Source organism: Vulpes lagopus, chromosome 12, assembly GCF_018345385.1.
Source record: "Vulpes lagopus strain Blue_001 chromosome 12, ASM1834538v1, whole genome shotgun sequence".
Classification (NCBI taxonomy): domain Eukaryota; kingdom Metazoa; phylum Chordata; class Mammalia; order Carnivora; family Canidae; genus Vulpes; species Vulpes lagopus.
In genome coordinates, this window is record NC_054835.1 from 47,732,304 (window position 1) to 47,747,144 (window position 14,841).

A 14,841-nucleotide genomic window follows, 5' to 3' on the forward strand; every position below is an offset into this window, starting at 1 on the left:
ACAGCGGGTGCCCACTGTGACCGGCTGGGGCCTGTGGCAGGGTGTCAACATTGCCCTGATCAGAGGGGTCACCCTGTCCCTCTCTCTGACCCTTACCTCACTCTTCCTTGGCAGCTGGGGGCAGTGGTGGCCAGCTGCTGTGCCCGAGATTAGGTGGCTTGGTCCCATTTGGCCTCTGGTGGGAGCCCCATTCTCCTGTCTCGAGTACCAATCATTTTGGTACTTGGCCCTCCTTTATTTCTTAATTATTTCAGAATTTGGAGGGCAAAGGAGGCTGGACGCCTTAGAAACCCAGCCAGGCAGCCTGGGGCCCCTGAGGCTATGGTTCCGTCTGTCTGGCCGCCACCCTGCAGGTTCTGAAGACAGGCCTGGCTTGCTCAGCTGCCCAGATGGGCGCAGTGCACCCGGGGTGGCCGGTCCGTCCGCCAGCCCATCTGTGCAAAGGCGCCTCGGCGACACCACCCAGCAGTCTGGAACCAGCCGGCGGTGCCAGGGAGGTGGCTGGTGACCTGGATGAAAGCCAGAGAAACCCACCTTGACCAGCACAGGATCCGCCCTCCCTCTGTCCTCTCCCGAAGGGTCCGCTGGGTCCCCCGGACTCCAAGTGCCCACAGAGACTCGCGGGGAGCTCTACCCATCCCCCCCCCACATCAAGAAGAGAACATTTTAAAAATGTTTTTATTTAATTAAAAAAAAGACGGAACTAACAACCCAAAACCAGTAGTAGGTACAGGATTCACAGGTGCTTAACTGGCGAAACACACAGGGGCTGGCTGGAGAGGGCGGTGGGATGGGAGGGGGCGGGCACAGGCCACCGGGTCCCCCCCCTAGAAGGACGCAAGGTCTCAGACTGACAGGTGGCAGGGAGCCAGTCCGCCCACATCCCCAGGCAGGCCTGGCTGAGAGGGGGTGAGCGGGGGTGGGGGGTGGAGGGGTGCGGGGGGGACCAGGGCCGAGTGAGCGGCCAGGAGCCGGGGGAGCAAAGCTACGAAGACCAGGGGCGCTGAGGTGGTTCTGCTCCTTGCTCTTCTGTCCTTTGTTGCTTCTTTCTGCTCTTTCTTGGTCCCTAGGCCGGGCCCCACATTCTCTGCCTGGGACTGGGCAAGAGGTAGGAATCACTAGAACACGGCTTTCGACGACGTCCAGGGCAGCAGGTGCGGGCGGGTGACCGACGTGGAAGAAAGGGCTCGGCTGCGTCGCTTCGGGAAGGGACAGAAGAGCCTGGGGACCTCGCTGGGCGATGGGTTCCCAGATCTTGCCCCCTTCCTTCGAGCCTGGTGAGATAGTGTCATGGATGGGGTGTGGGGGGGTGGCCGCGGCGGGGGCAGGACGGGCCGGGGTGGCCCACGGTGGCGCAGGCCACGAGCCCTGACATCCAGCATTCACTGCGGCACATGCTTGGACCAACCACCACACAAAGCCAACCTCGACGGCAGGACGGGGTTTCGAGCAAGCACAGAGGGGCCCCAGCACACCGCGCCTCAGCTGGCCCGCGCTCCGGGGCTGTCGGGTTGGGGGGGTCCCCGCGGAGATCTCCTCTTGGGGGCAGGGCTGTGGAGGAGGATGGCGATGACCGTGACCCAGATCTGAACTCCTAGGGGTGGGGTCCGCCCCAGGGGGTCGCTGAGCAGGTGGCTGAGGTAAGAATTTGCTTGTCACTTCTAAGTATGACAGCTACTGGGACCCCAGACGACCGCTCGAGATGGGATTACCAAGTCTCAAAAAGTAAGAAAGGAGTTGTCTTTAGAAAGCACATGTTTTTATATAAAAGAGGGGGAGCTCCCGGTTCTGGAAAGGTTTTCTTGGGAACCCACACAGGCTTCCACGTTCTCCGCTTGCTTGTGGGGGGGGGGTGCAGGGAGGGGGAGATGGTTGCGCCCCGCAGCCGTGGAACCGCCCCCAGGATCCCCAGCGCGGAGATGTCCCTCTCAGGCCCAGGAGGCGGGGAAGCAGAGCACGGCCACCTCGGCCACCTCGGCCACCTTGTCCCAACTCCCCCGGCTGAGCCCTTCGTCGTCGGGTGGTGGCAAGACAGATCACGATCCTAGGAGTCGGGGAGGGGGGCTGCTGCTGCCTCTTTTAGGGTGAAGAAATGACTGTCACTTGCTCTCCTGGCCTTCACTGGCAATAAACCATGATTCATGACCATTTGGGAAATGGATGTTTGTTCAGGGTTTTTGGTCACTGTTCACCCTTGGGTCTTCCTTTCTTGTACAGAAGTTCGGGCTCCTGTTGCCAAACACCAGTGGGGGCGGGGGGGGGTCTGGCCTTTCCTCTCCCCGAGGAGGGACCGAGCTGCTCCTCGGCTTGGTGGGGAGGGGCACAGCAAGAGGCCATATGGCCACCCATCCTCGGACCCGTGGAATCTTCCAGACTCTCAAATACCGTCAGCATGTTCCGCCCTTTCAGTGTGAGGCAGAAACTTCTCAAAGCGGGTGGGAATGCCGGCAACAGACTCTGGCCTTGGCCTCACACCCAGGCCAGCCAAGGCCTCCCCGCCTCTGCGGATTGTTCCACAGGCCTCGGTCTCCTCGGGTTGAGGGAAGCTGGGCCCAGAACAGCACAAAGGCCAAAGCACCAGTTGGCCACAGGGCTTTCTCCTCAGGATCGCTGTTGTTTCAACAACTGGCCACTGTCAGACAGAGACAGAGAGAGAGAGAGAGAGAGAGAGATGGACAGGAAGGGGGCAAGTTTCGGCTTCCTCGTTTCCCGGCTCACGGACACGGAAACCCCAGGTCAGAAGCAGCTGACCAGCGTCCAAGGCTCCCGTGCACCTGCTGGAAGCCCTCCCAGCGGCCCCGCACCCGGCCAGGGAGGGGGGGGCCCCGAAAGCCCATTCTTCTGGCAAGATTTGTTTCCAAGAGGACATAATGGCTCAATTTTGTTTTCCCGGGTTGAGCAAGGCCGTGCAGCCTCAGGAGATTTCAGAATCCTGGGGCATCCAACACCTTTTTTGGGGGGAGATAAAGTCAGCCTTCTGCTTTCCATTCCCGGCTCCCGGGGCTTCCCTCCGAGCCAGCCCAGCCCCTGCCACTTTCTGGAGACCCAGGGAGGGGTTGGGTTTGGCATCAGTCCATGGCTGGTCCATCTTAAGGGTCAGGTGCCCTCCTGTGGGATCCAAACGGCTGTTCTGGGGAGAGGCCGGTGCGAAGAGAAAGGGGCAGCTCACACGGGGGTCGTCCGCCGGTTCAGCATGCTGACGTGCAAGCCTTCCTTCAGGTCCTGCTGGAAGAAGTCATGCACCTGCAGGAAGCTGGCCTCCTGGTCGGGGCTGTAGCTGGCGGCGGTGGTCACCTTCAGGGGCTCCCTGGACAGCGTGTACATGGACAGCTCGCCCATGGGGATGGCCCCGGTGATCTTCAGGCCCACCGGAGACGCTGCCCGCGACGGAGAGGCCTCGGTGGACCTCGAGCTGGACCGCGAGCGTCGTCGCCGGTACCTGTAGCTCGGCATCCTGGCGTAGGGAGACGAGGAGGGAGCCTTCAGGAACTCCCGTTTGGTCTTAAATCTCAACTCTTTATTTTTCTCAATGTAAATGTTTACCGCCAGGACACCCACGGTCTCGGCCACGATGAAGGACAGCGCTCCAAAGTAAAAAGACCAGCCGTAGTTGTAATGGTTTTTCTTGTCTTCATCGCGCTTGTCGCTGGGGTCACCCGTGTTGCTGGAAATGTAGACGATGATGCCGATGATGTTACTGAGGCCTGAAAGAGAAGCAGAAGGGGGGGCGGGGGGAGCGAGGCGGAGGTTAGGCCCCCAGCTGGACAAGCAGAGGAGGGGCTGGTGGCCACACTCCCTGGGATATATTCTGGTGGTGAACTTTTCTTTTAAGTGATTAGTTTGGAATGGGCAATAAAGTCAAAGTTTAGATAAAACACAGGCACTTTGCTACCCAGTTCCCTTCCTGAAGGCGGCTACTGTTTTTATATCATGGTTATATCCAGTCTCTCTCCCTCTTTTTCCCTCCCTCCTTTTTTCTCTCTCTTTCACACACACATACACACCTATTTTTTTCTTTTTTTAAGACTTATTTATTTATGATAGACATAGAGAGAGAGAGAGAGAGAGAGGGAGGCAGAGACACAGGAGGAGGGAGAAGCAGGCTCCATGCTGGGAGCCCAACGCGGGACTCGATCACGACTTGAGCCAGAGGCAGAGCCTCAACCACTGAGCCACCCAGGCGTCCCCGATTTAATCTTATTATAAGTGAGGTTAAGTAGAGCCAAGCTGCCTGGGTTTGAATCCCAGTTCTACCAACTATCAGCTGTGGAAATTACTCAGCTTCCTGTGTCTCAGGACTGTCATGTGCAAAATGGGAATCCCAGTGCTATGCGCTTCATAGGGTAGACGTGAGGATTAAGTGAGCTAATATATACAAAGCACAACAGCACCTGGCACACAGTGAGCATGCTGTACATTCCACTATAACCCATTGGGTTTTATTGTAAAGTGGTGTGTCGTGTGCTCTATGCCCTGCCCACGTCCTTTGTCCATTTGCCAATAGGCAGTGATCCCGGTGTGGATGGTGTGCGTCAGGTTCTCCCAGCCTTTGAACCATGTGCCTCTCCCCAGGCTCTGACCATTTTCCACCTTAAATACTTCATGGGCCTAAATCACCTTACTGCTGGGGTTGGAGTGGTCTGGAGCTGGGCTCGATACGTGACCCCTGGCCTGCCACTGCCTTGGCCCATGATCAAAGCTCCCATAACCCAGGAGTAAACGGGAACAAACGAACATTGCCTTGCTTGTCTGCCAGGATTGCTCCTTGTTGTCACTGCCTCCTCTCTTCTCTGGACCCATGCTTTTAGCTGATCATCCCTGGGCCCCGGGACTCCGCAGTTCCTCTGGTGACCCAAAGCATCTGGATATGGCTTTGTATGCTTCCTCCTGGGGAAATGGGCAGCTGCAGAGAGCACCTCACTTTAGAGGCTGACAGTGCTGGGTACAGCCTATGTCTTTGCCACCATGTGACTTCAGGGAAGCCACCCGGGCTTGACTGCTTCCTCAGAATCTGGGATGATGTGGTTGTGCTCACGGAGCATCTGGCACCATGGCCTTAATGTGTGGTAGCTGGTGTTATTGCCTCTCTTCTTTCCCGGGAAAGGAAAGGGGACAGTACTCAAGCTTCATGGCAGGGACTTCTCCAATGGTTTACACCTTCAGAAATCTGGGGGCTCATGGGACACCTGGGTGGCTCAGTGTTGGGCATCTGCCTTTGGCTCAGGTCATGATCATGGGGTTCTGAGATCGAGTCCCACATCGGGCTCCCTGAAGGGAGCCTGCTTTTCCTTCTGCCTGTGTCTCTGCCTCTCTCCCTGTGTTTCTCATGAATAAATAAATATGATCTTAAAAAAAAAAAAAGAAATCTGGGAACTCAAAGGAGGAGAGAGAATGGGGTGTGCCCCTGTCCTTCCACCTCTGCTCCTGGAGGGGACAATAAGGAAAGGGATGGGGACCTGGTCAAGAAGGAGACCCTACACTCAGATTCTCCTTGCCAACACACACACATGCACACCTTGCACCCTTGACCACACATACAGCCTCTCAGACACACACACACACATATACACATTATTTATTGCCTTGGAAGGATGCAAAAGTGGAAGTGATGGAGAGGAAGGAGCAGAAGAAGCTGGTTGACAGATTTTGAACTTAACTTGACAGATTTTGAACTTCCCTTAACTGCTTTGGCTCTTCTCTCTCACAGAGAAACTGTGAGGAGAGGACAAGATGGGGTTGACACTGTGAGGCCCCTCCACCCCCTCCCCTGTCCCCGCAGCCATCCTCAGAGAAGGAAGCAAGACCACTAATGACCACCAATAATCACCGCCATTATTGGGATTCCCATTGTCATCATCATGGGACCTCCTGACTGTTTTAGGATGCAGAGCCCAGGCCAAGCTAGGGCAGCCCTACTAGACCAGGGTAAGAAAAAAGATGCAAGGAGCTATGGTAACAATTTAGGAAAGAATCACTGAACTCAGGGTGCTTGGAAGGCTCAGTTGGTTAAGCATCTGCCTTGGGCTCAGGCTGTGATCCCAAGGTCCTGGGACTGAGCCCTGAGTCTGGCTCCCTGTTCCCTCTGCACCCCCACTCTGGTGCTTGCTCCCTTGCTAGCTCTCTCACTCTCTCAAATAAATAAATAGAATCTTAAAAAAAAAAAAAAAAAGAATCACTGAACTTTGTAACAGATCTCAAGCTTATTTACTAGAAGGCCTAAGACATCAGGCAGGTCCTGTTTCTCCTGTCAGGGATCCTTGATGCAAGTTGATCTGAACTTCACAGGTGCTGCCTGGAGCCTCCAGGATGCCACTGGCTAAATTCTGCCCTGGCAGGTGCCCCCTAAAGACTCCTCTGGAGACTCAGGCCAGGAAACCTGGGCTTTTCTCCTGGACTCTGTGTATGCACCTGCTGGCCACTAACCAGCTGTGGGACCCACTTCCGGCCTGGATTTTTTTCCATGTCTGCAGTGGCAAGAAATGTCCTGAAGTGTCTCCATCGAGGTTCAGAGGAGCGACAGTGTGAAGGGGGCAGGGGGTGTGTTACTGTCACCCACAGCTCTGTAGGTTTTCACTGGGTCTCAGTGGGAAGGCTCCCTGCCAGTTCTGTAGCCCCTTCACCCTGTCCTCACCTGGTCAGTTCCTTTAGGTCCTGGCTTCCCTGGGTACCTCCCTGGCCCCCTATTCAGCCAGGCTTCCCTGTTCCAGGCTGCGAGGCCCCAGCACCGCACCTTTGTGGCACTTTGCACACTCGGACTTATTTATTTTTTTGGTCGAGGTGAAATTCACTTAACACAAAGTAACCCTTTAAAGCTCAAAATTTAGTGGCATTAATACATCTACAATGTTGCACACTCACCACCATTACCAAGTTCCAGAATATTTTTCATCATGCCTAAGGGAGACCCCGTGCGGGTCGAGCAGTCGCTCCTCACTCCCTGCTCCAGCCTCCACACGTGGACTTTTGAGATCCATCACGAATGATGACTTTATGTCTGTCCCCCTCCGTCCCTGCGCTGCCCTGTGCATGCACCGGGATGCACACCCTGTGCGGGGGGAGCAGGGCCGGCGGCTCACCTGCAGCCACAAAGAGGATGCCCGCGCTGAGGACGATGTTGTTCCTGCGGCTGTAGAACCTCCCGGCGCCGATGCAGAGGCCGCCGAGCAGCAACAGGATGGTGCTGAGGATGGGGAAGACGCTGGAGGCGCGCACGATACCTGGGGTGGGCAGGAGACAGAGCAGAGGGCAGTGAGATCGCCTGCCATCCTGGGCACGGCCACGGGGGCCCTTCCCCTGACACTGAAGGTTCCCATCCGGCCCTGGGGATCACGGTGGGTTGGGAGCTGACCGGGTGGGGGCAGCTGGACCAGACTGGAGTCACCTCTGCCCATAGCTCACGTAGGCTCTCCCTGGGCGTGGGTCACGCTTCTGCTGGCCCGAAGGCAGGCAAGCTTCTCGGTGGCATCAGGGAGCTACAATGACAGCCAGGAAAACACTGGTCTGCCTTCCATTCAGAGGATACTGCACAGCGCACGGAGCCTTTCATGGACACCATCTCTAAGAAGTCTCTAGAAGGCCGGGAAGTGGTGTCCACAAGCTTCAGCTCTGATGGGTAGCTGAGAGCACAGGATTTGGCATCAGGTGGTCTGGGTCTACTCTGTGACCTGCTGGTTATGTGGCTTTGGTCAAATCACCTCTCCTGAAAGTGAGCTTCCCCATTTGTGGGAAGCAATTCAGAGTAGTGCCTACACCCTCTGGTCGGTTTTGTACGTCTAAGGGGCTTAGCACAGGGCCCGGCCAAAGCACACACGTCCTAAGCGACGGCTTTAATCTCTACTATCTTCATCACTGTCATCACCCCCAGGTGACAGACAGGGGTGCGGAATCACAGGACCTCCTGAGGCCACAGAGGAGGAAGTAGCTGACCAGTGGGACATACGCGGACCCCGCTGTCCGGCAGAGCTGGGTTTGCACATTTGCTCCCCATCGACTAGGGGGATGACCAGGGCAGCTGATGTCTGACAACGTCAGTCCCCTCTTATATAACCTGGGGAGAATCGTCATACCTATCGGTGGGGATTGCATTATGCCCCACTTCCCGCCCCTGGATGTGACCAAGTCCTAACCACGGGTACCTAGGAATGTGACTTTTGTTTGGAGAAAAGGCCTTTGCAGATGTGATTTAATTAAGGATCTCAAGAGGACACCATCCTAGGTTAGGGTGAAGGTTCCCATCCGGCCCTGGGGATCACGGTGGGTTGGGAGCTGACCGGGTGGGGGCAGCTGGACCAGACTGAAGTGGTGGCTCCCGGCCTGCTGGTTACTCCCTGCAGGACACCAGGTGGCCTGGAGTCACCTCTACCCATAGCTCTGCCCATTGAACCCAAATCCAATGACAAGCACCCTCATAAGAAGAGGAAGAGTCGCGGGCGGAAGACGAGGCCCACAGGGGAGAAGACAGAGGCAGAGGAGGCAGTGAAGTGGCCCCAGTGGAGGAGAGCCACCAGACTCTGGGAGAGGCAAGGACAGGTGCTCCCCCGGGGGCTGTGGAGGGAGTCCAGCCCGGCCAGCCTCGCACTGTGAGAGGGGAAGTTCGCAGTAAATTCCCATTGTTTTAAGCCACCCCGCGTGTGGAATCTGATCATGGTGGCCCTAGGAAAAGAATACACTACGTGGGCTTCGTAGGGGTTCAGGGGATGCGGGTCCCTCTTCCTTGGCGTCTGGCTGGGAGGAAGACCAGGAGGAAGGGCACTGGGGCATCGGGAGGAGCCCTGGCTCAGCCTCCCTGATGCGCCCGCAGGTCTCCCAGCCCTGCAGAAATCCGAGCTACGTGGACCTCGGTGGCCCCAGCAGGGGACAGTGAGCCAGGGGAGCCCTCGCAGGCGCCAACTCCTGGGCCGGCTGAGCCAGTTTGTGGCCTCTCAGCCTCTGAAGGCAGCATTTGTCTCCTTTCTTGTAAGGCCACCAGTGTGTGCCCTGCTTCACAGAGGGGGCTTTGTTGGGGGCATTAAATAAAGCTCTTCTCTCCAGCACCTCCTCCTCCTTCCTCCCTTCTCGCAGCCACAGGCCCCGGGAGGTTTCCCGTGGGCTTTGGAAACATGCCTCTGAGCCATGCTGGCCAGAAAACCTGGGATCGGCTCCCCTTAGATGTCCTTGTTCCGCTGATGGGTCGGAGGGGCTGGGGAGAGGAAGCCCAGTGCATCTAAGGTCCCTGAGGTCAGACGTGGCTCAGAGCCACCCACCCTGCCCAGGTAAGTCACGTGAGGACCTGTCCTTTGCCACACGGGCTCATCTCAGAGTTCCGATGTGCAGATGCCAGCGGGGGCTGCTGTGGACACTAGTGCAGGTCGGTCACGCAGAGCTGAGGCACGAACAGGGCTGAGGTCCAGCCCATGCCTCCTGGCCAGATCAAGCCCTGGCGAGAACCTGTGTCTGTCTAGAGGATGGGCATCTCCTTCTAACGTACCCTCAGGCACACCATGGCCTCCCAGCGGCCCTGACACCAGCACTGAGGGGCTTAGTGCAGAAATTAGCTACCTAATGGGAAGTGCAGAACCTGGGGAAGAGGCACCAGACACAGGGCAGGGTGGACGGGATTTCTGGGGTCAGCGAGGCTGGTGGAAAAGACATGGTGGGTAGGATGTGGGCCCCACACCTCAAGCCCCACACCTGCCTATGGATCCACAGACCAGTGGAGGGGGGCACTTCGAGAGCCCCAAGGCTGGAGGGAATCCCTGTGACAGTTACGGAACTCAGTGCACAAGCCTGGTTTCTCCAGACTTCAGAATGTGTGACCTGCTGCTTGACCTCATTCTTGAGTTGTCCAAGACAGGGTATGAGAAGCACAGCCCCACAGTATCCTGTGGGATACCCCACGCCCGGACCAGCTGCCACTCCAACAGGCTCTCTCACAGGCAGACACCATGGAACCTTCTGTGCCCTTCTCTGACCTACCTATTCTCCGCTGGAATGTCAGCAGCAGGACGCAGAGCTCTGTTTTGGTCACTGCTGTACCCCACATGCCTAATAGGGTGCCTGGCAGGTAGTAGGCCCACTATCACTTTCTGATACAGGGTGAATAAATGAACTCTCGTGGCGCCTTGTCTCACTCTGCTGTGCGTCTACATATTGTCAGGATCACAACAGTGTGGGGACCAGAGGACCGAATACTGGGAATCAGGGGGGATGGCCATGGCAACCATGACCTTGGCCTGTCCCGGGATGTCGCCTGCTTCCTCTGGCTGAAGCTCACAGGTACCTGCACTCTGAGCCTCGTTTCAGGGCCGGTCCCCTGTTTCTGCAGCCCCTGAGTGGAAAAAACCACCTCCCTGTGGGAGAGTTAGGTCTGCCCTCCTCCCCAGTTGCCTCAGCAGCTGGAGCTGCAGGCCCCGAAGCCATCACCTCTTCTCTTCCTTGGGCATCTCCACGCTCATGAATGAACCCGCTGGTCCCCCCACGGTGCACACACGTGAGGAACACATTTCCTTCCCATGTGAGCTTTGGCTGATGTTCGGCCGTCACCATCAATTTGGGAAAATCGCTGCTGGGCCCCCGCGAGCCCCCATGCCCCCCAACCTCAGGCATCACGGGTAGAGTTTGAGGACCGCAGGAGCCTGACCCTAGACGGGATAGTGCCGCACATCCCAATTAGCCCCTCTTGATCCTTGCTCCAGCTTTCTGATCCTGCCCCGGCCGCCGGGAGGCACCAGCCTTGCAGATGGGAGGAGGGTGCAGGTGGGAGTGTTGGCCCCTCAGCTTCCTCCCTGGGGCTGCGGTGAGGCGGCTGCGTTCCTTCCTAAAAGCCACCGCTCCTGCCAGGCAGCCCTGTCCTCACGGCTTCTCTCTTCCAAGCTCCCAGACCTGCTTTCCTCACCTGCTCATGCCCAGGAGTGTAGTGAGGGCTCCTTTCACTGCTGGCGCTGGTGTCCTCACCATCCAGGCAAGTTTTCTTACACCCTGCCCACACCTTTGTAAACAGTCCTTCACTGGATACCCTTCGGTCACCCCATCTGAGCAAAGCATCTGCTCCCTGCTGGGACCTCAAAGAGCTACATCGTCTGATATCTGGACTGATGGTCATGAGAATAATCCAGAAAGAGATTGCAGGGCTCTGGGGATGAAGAGGGAACGAGGGCAGGGAGGAATAGAGGAAGAGCCAGTGCCGATGTCCATAAAGTAAGTTCAAGAAGGAAATGGGGAGGGGATGGTTTGTGTCTCCGTGCCTTGCTCCTCACAGCTCCAGGGATGGTCAGTAGGGCAAATCTGCCCTCAGAGCCTCAAGAACCCCCCGATTGCCCTGAGTAGGACAGAGAATGGCAGGTTCTGAGTCAGGGTTGGTTTCCAGGTGAGCCATCCCAGCCGGGCTGAGCAACCAGCGGCCGCCCTGGATGGCTGCTCAGGCTACACACTGTACAACACCAAGGGTGTCATTTATACCATAGTCTATGTAAGTGGCATTCCTTGAGCCGTACGTAGGCTGCGTGGCCCTTTGAGGTGGCCCTATGGACTATCATTTGCTTGCTTCATTTTTGGCCTCCAGAAAGCAGAAAGAAAGGACAGGCAGGAGGAAGAAGAGAAGGTGAGGGAGGACGGCTGGGAGGTAGATCTGGCCAAATTTTTTCAGATCCTGGGCCCCGCCAGAGCAGCCCAACACTTCCCCAGGCTCCATGGGAACCACACGCTGCACTGTTTCACCAGATGACTCAGAACCAAAGTCCTTTCTCTTAGAAAAAATAAAAAAGATCCCTAAGCAGGTGCAGAGTGAATTATGCTCCCCCTGAGGAGGCTGGTATCGATTCTCCATAAATGAAGCCAGACCTGGTCCCCTGGGGGTGATGCTGTGAGCAGCTCTGTGTGCGTCTTAGCTAATGTGAGGGGGAAAGTGGCTTCAAAATCGTGCTGTTCTTTCATTTCCAGGCACCTTCCCCAGCTGCGTCTCCATCCGTCCTCCCAAGGAGGTGTTCACAGGCCGAGGGATGAGGTCCAGATTTAAGGTGTGGGATGGGATTTGTCCTCGTCCAGTGTATGCTGTGACTTCCAATCTGGGGGCCCACCGAACCCAGGGCCGGGGCGGAGGCCGTGGCTCCCCCCGCTGGTGCTGAAAGCCAGTAAGGCCCACCCATCGGAGCCCGCGTCTGTCACCCGCCGTGCCTTCTCCTGCAGACCACCAGTGGGGTGTGTGTTTTTTTTTCCAGAATGGAAATGCTGGGTGTGTGTGGGGGGTGGGGTGGCTAGGTCCAGTGCTGGCACGGCAATGTCCTTGGGGTGACATAACCCCCCAGGGATGCTTGGCTGGGCAAGCCTATGCCTTTAACCCTCACCCCAGGCCCAGCGGCAGTGATCAGCGACCCTGAAAGTAGCCATGACCGGCAGCCCTGGCGCGAGGGGTGCCCACACCCCCATCTGCTCCGCCTCAGCCTCAGTCTCCCCAGGCATGGGCCTATCCCCCAAGTGAGTCCGCTGGGATCCTCAGCATGTCATGGCAGTGCTGGACAAAAGTCCTTCCTCTGAACTAACAATTCTGAATCAGAAATTGAGAGAAGGAGCATCCAGAGAACAGCATCCCCTTTGCCATACCCCTCCCCGCTCCACGCACACCCAGGAAGTGGAAGATTCTTGACACTTACGAAGGAGGTACTCGGAGCTGTCATGGTCGTAATCATTGTCCTCTGGGAAGTGATTGATCCGGAAGCAGTGGCCTTTATAGATTCCTGGAGAGAAAGAGCAAGAGGGAAAGACTGTAAATGCTCCAGGGGCTCACGGGCCCATCCACTCGGGACTGGCGTACGGCATGTGTGCAGGCCCCGGGCACGGAGAGAGAACGGCCGGCCCTGGCACCCTGGTTGGTTGGGGGCGGGCGCGCCCACAGAGAGGGGGCCCCGAAGGTGACCATCTCACTTAGGGGCCTCGTCTGGGCGGCTGGGCGCCTGTAAAAGCGAGAGGCCCGCCATCAAGAACACGCAGGACATGCGATCCCCTGTCCAGAGTCATCTTGAAAAACCACAAAGAATTTGCCCCTGGGAACAAATTCCCAGCGAGAGGGGGTCTTCTGGGAGGAAGAGGAAGCTGAGGAAACGCAGGGCTGGGGTCAGAGCCTGGGGAGTGGTGGGAAGGTCAGTGGCTGGACTCAGAAGCACCTGTGTGGGGGGAGGGCCTGGGTCTGGGGCAGGTGAGTCCGGATGAAATCCGCCCCGGTGTCTTCCCTCTCCCTTAAACAGCTCTAAGTCCCTCCTAACGCACACACCGTATCTGCACAGCGGGCAGCCTGATTCCAATCCCCTCACTCAGTGTGACGGAGGGAAGAGAACAGGGAGCCAGAGAAAATTCTGGAAAGGCTGACACCACCTCCTGCCTGGTTTCCCTTCCAGGCTCTGAGAAGTAGCCTCCACAGAGGGGGAGGCAGGACACCCCTGGGTCATTTCGTAACCACAGGAGGAGAGGTCAGTCTTCCCTTCCAGAAGCTTCTGACCAGCTCTCCCAGCCCCTGCTGCCCCACAGTCTGGGAACGCCCAGCACAGAACTGGACGCAGGTAGGGAGCAGGGCGCATGGGGTGTCAGGCCCTGCCCTGCCAGCCAAGCCCCTCGTGCCCGGCTCAGCCTCCCTGCTTCTGCAAGGAGCTCTTGACAACACTGCATGGCTGGGGCTGGGGCTGGGGCGGTTTCCAACTGGGGCCAATTCTTGTTCTGCAGCTGCTGCCAAGCGTCCCGCTGGCCTCCCACAGCCCAGCCTCACCTCTCGGGTGGAGGCACAACGTGAGGCTCCAGGCCTGCACCAGCCCGGCATCCATCTCTCGGCGCCTCCAAAGGAGAGGGGCCACTGACGAGCTCGGGCCACCCCACTCCCACCTGTTTACCCGGTAGCGGGCTCCCAGCTGCCTCCCCAGGCCTTCCGCTCGGCCGGGTTCCTTAGCTGCAGCCTCCGGGAAGCCGGGTGCTGGGTGAAGACCCCCACTTCCTGAAGGCCCTGGGCCTCGAGGGCCCACTGGTGCGCAGGCTGGGTTTGGTCAGGGAATGGGGGGGTCTCGGAGGTGAGGCCCTGAGCGGGACGTGCTCCGACAGCGTTCGTTGTGCAGGCTAAGCAAGAACAACCCCATGGCCTCATCTGTAGAATGGGAACGGCCACAGGCTCTATCTCCTACGGATGTTGGAAGAATCCCAAGAGGCAACACTTGAAAGGCCCTCAGATGAGTCTTGGCCCCGGTGATGGCTCAGGGAAGGCTTGCTGCCACCAGGCCCAGGAAACACCCACCCCTACCGTGCGGGTCCCTACTCAGGGCCTGGGTAGGTGGAGAAGCAGCAGAAGCTGTGAGTGACAGGAAAGAGCAGGAGGGCGCACTGGTGTCAGGATGGCCAGGAGGCGGGCCCCGTGGGGGCCAGAGTGGGCCAGTCACTCTGAGAACAGGGAGCCAGAGAAAATTCTGGAAAGGCTGAGCCCTCCCCTCACTCTGGGCTCCCACACCCCAGAATCTAGATGTTCGTGGGATCACAGACCTAGTGTTTTCCAGGCATGGGTGGGCTAGGTGAAGCTCTCTACCCTTCCTCCCTCCCCACTCACATCTCTTTTGGGCCACATTACGGGCCTAAACAAACTGACCAAGTCACACATGCTGTGGGAATGAGTCAAATAGTAAGGGGGTGACAAGGAAAAAGTAAATAATCTCTCTTCAGACTCGTTTTCCGGAGGCCAACCATGTGTATCTTCCCACATCTTCGTCTGTATGCACACCTACACACGTACACGTTTGTGAGGTTCCCCCACATTTTTTAAACATTTTAAAAATTATTTATCTATTTTTAAAAAGATTTTATTTATTCATGAGAGATATGGAGAGAGGCAGGGAC

At 57.4% G+C, this 14,841-nt stretch overlaps 1 protein-coding gene across 1 annotated transcript in view; it reads right to left on the minus strand.

Annotated features, from left to right (window-relative positions):
• Positions 1 to 1,665: 1,665 nt before the first annotated feature.
• Positions 1,666 to 14,841, minus strand: part of CACNG4 (calcium voltage-gated channel auxiliary subunit gamma 4) — a 58,151-nt gene continuing 44,975 nt past the window's right edge. Inside the window, exons 2-4 of the mRNA XM_041723980.1 lie at positions 12,627 to 12,710; positions 7,077 to 7,217; positions 1,666 to 3,704 (exon numbers count right to left, since the gene is read on the minus strand). Coding sequence (XP_041579914.1) covers positions 3,166 to 3,704; positions 7,077 to 7,217; positions 12,627 to 12,710 — 764 coding nt within the window. The 3' untranslated portion in view covers positions 1,666 to 3,165. The remainder of the gene's footprint in view (positions 3,705 to 7,076; positions 7,218 to 12,626; positions 12,711 to 14,841) is intronic.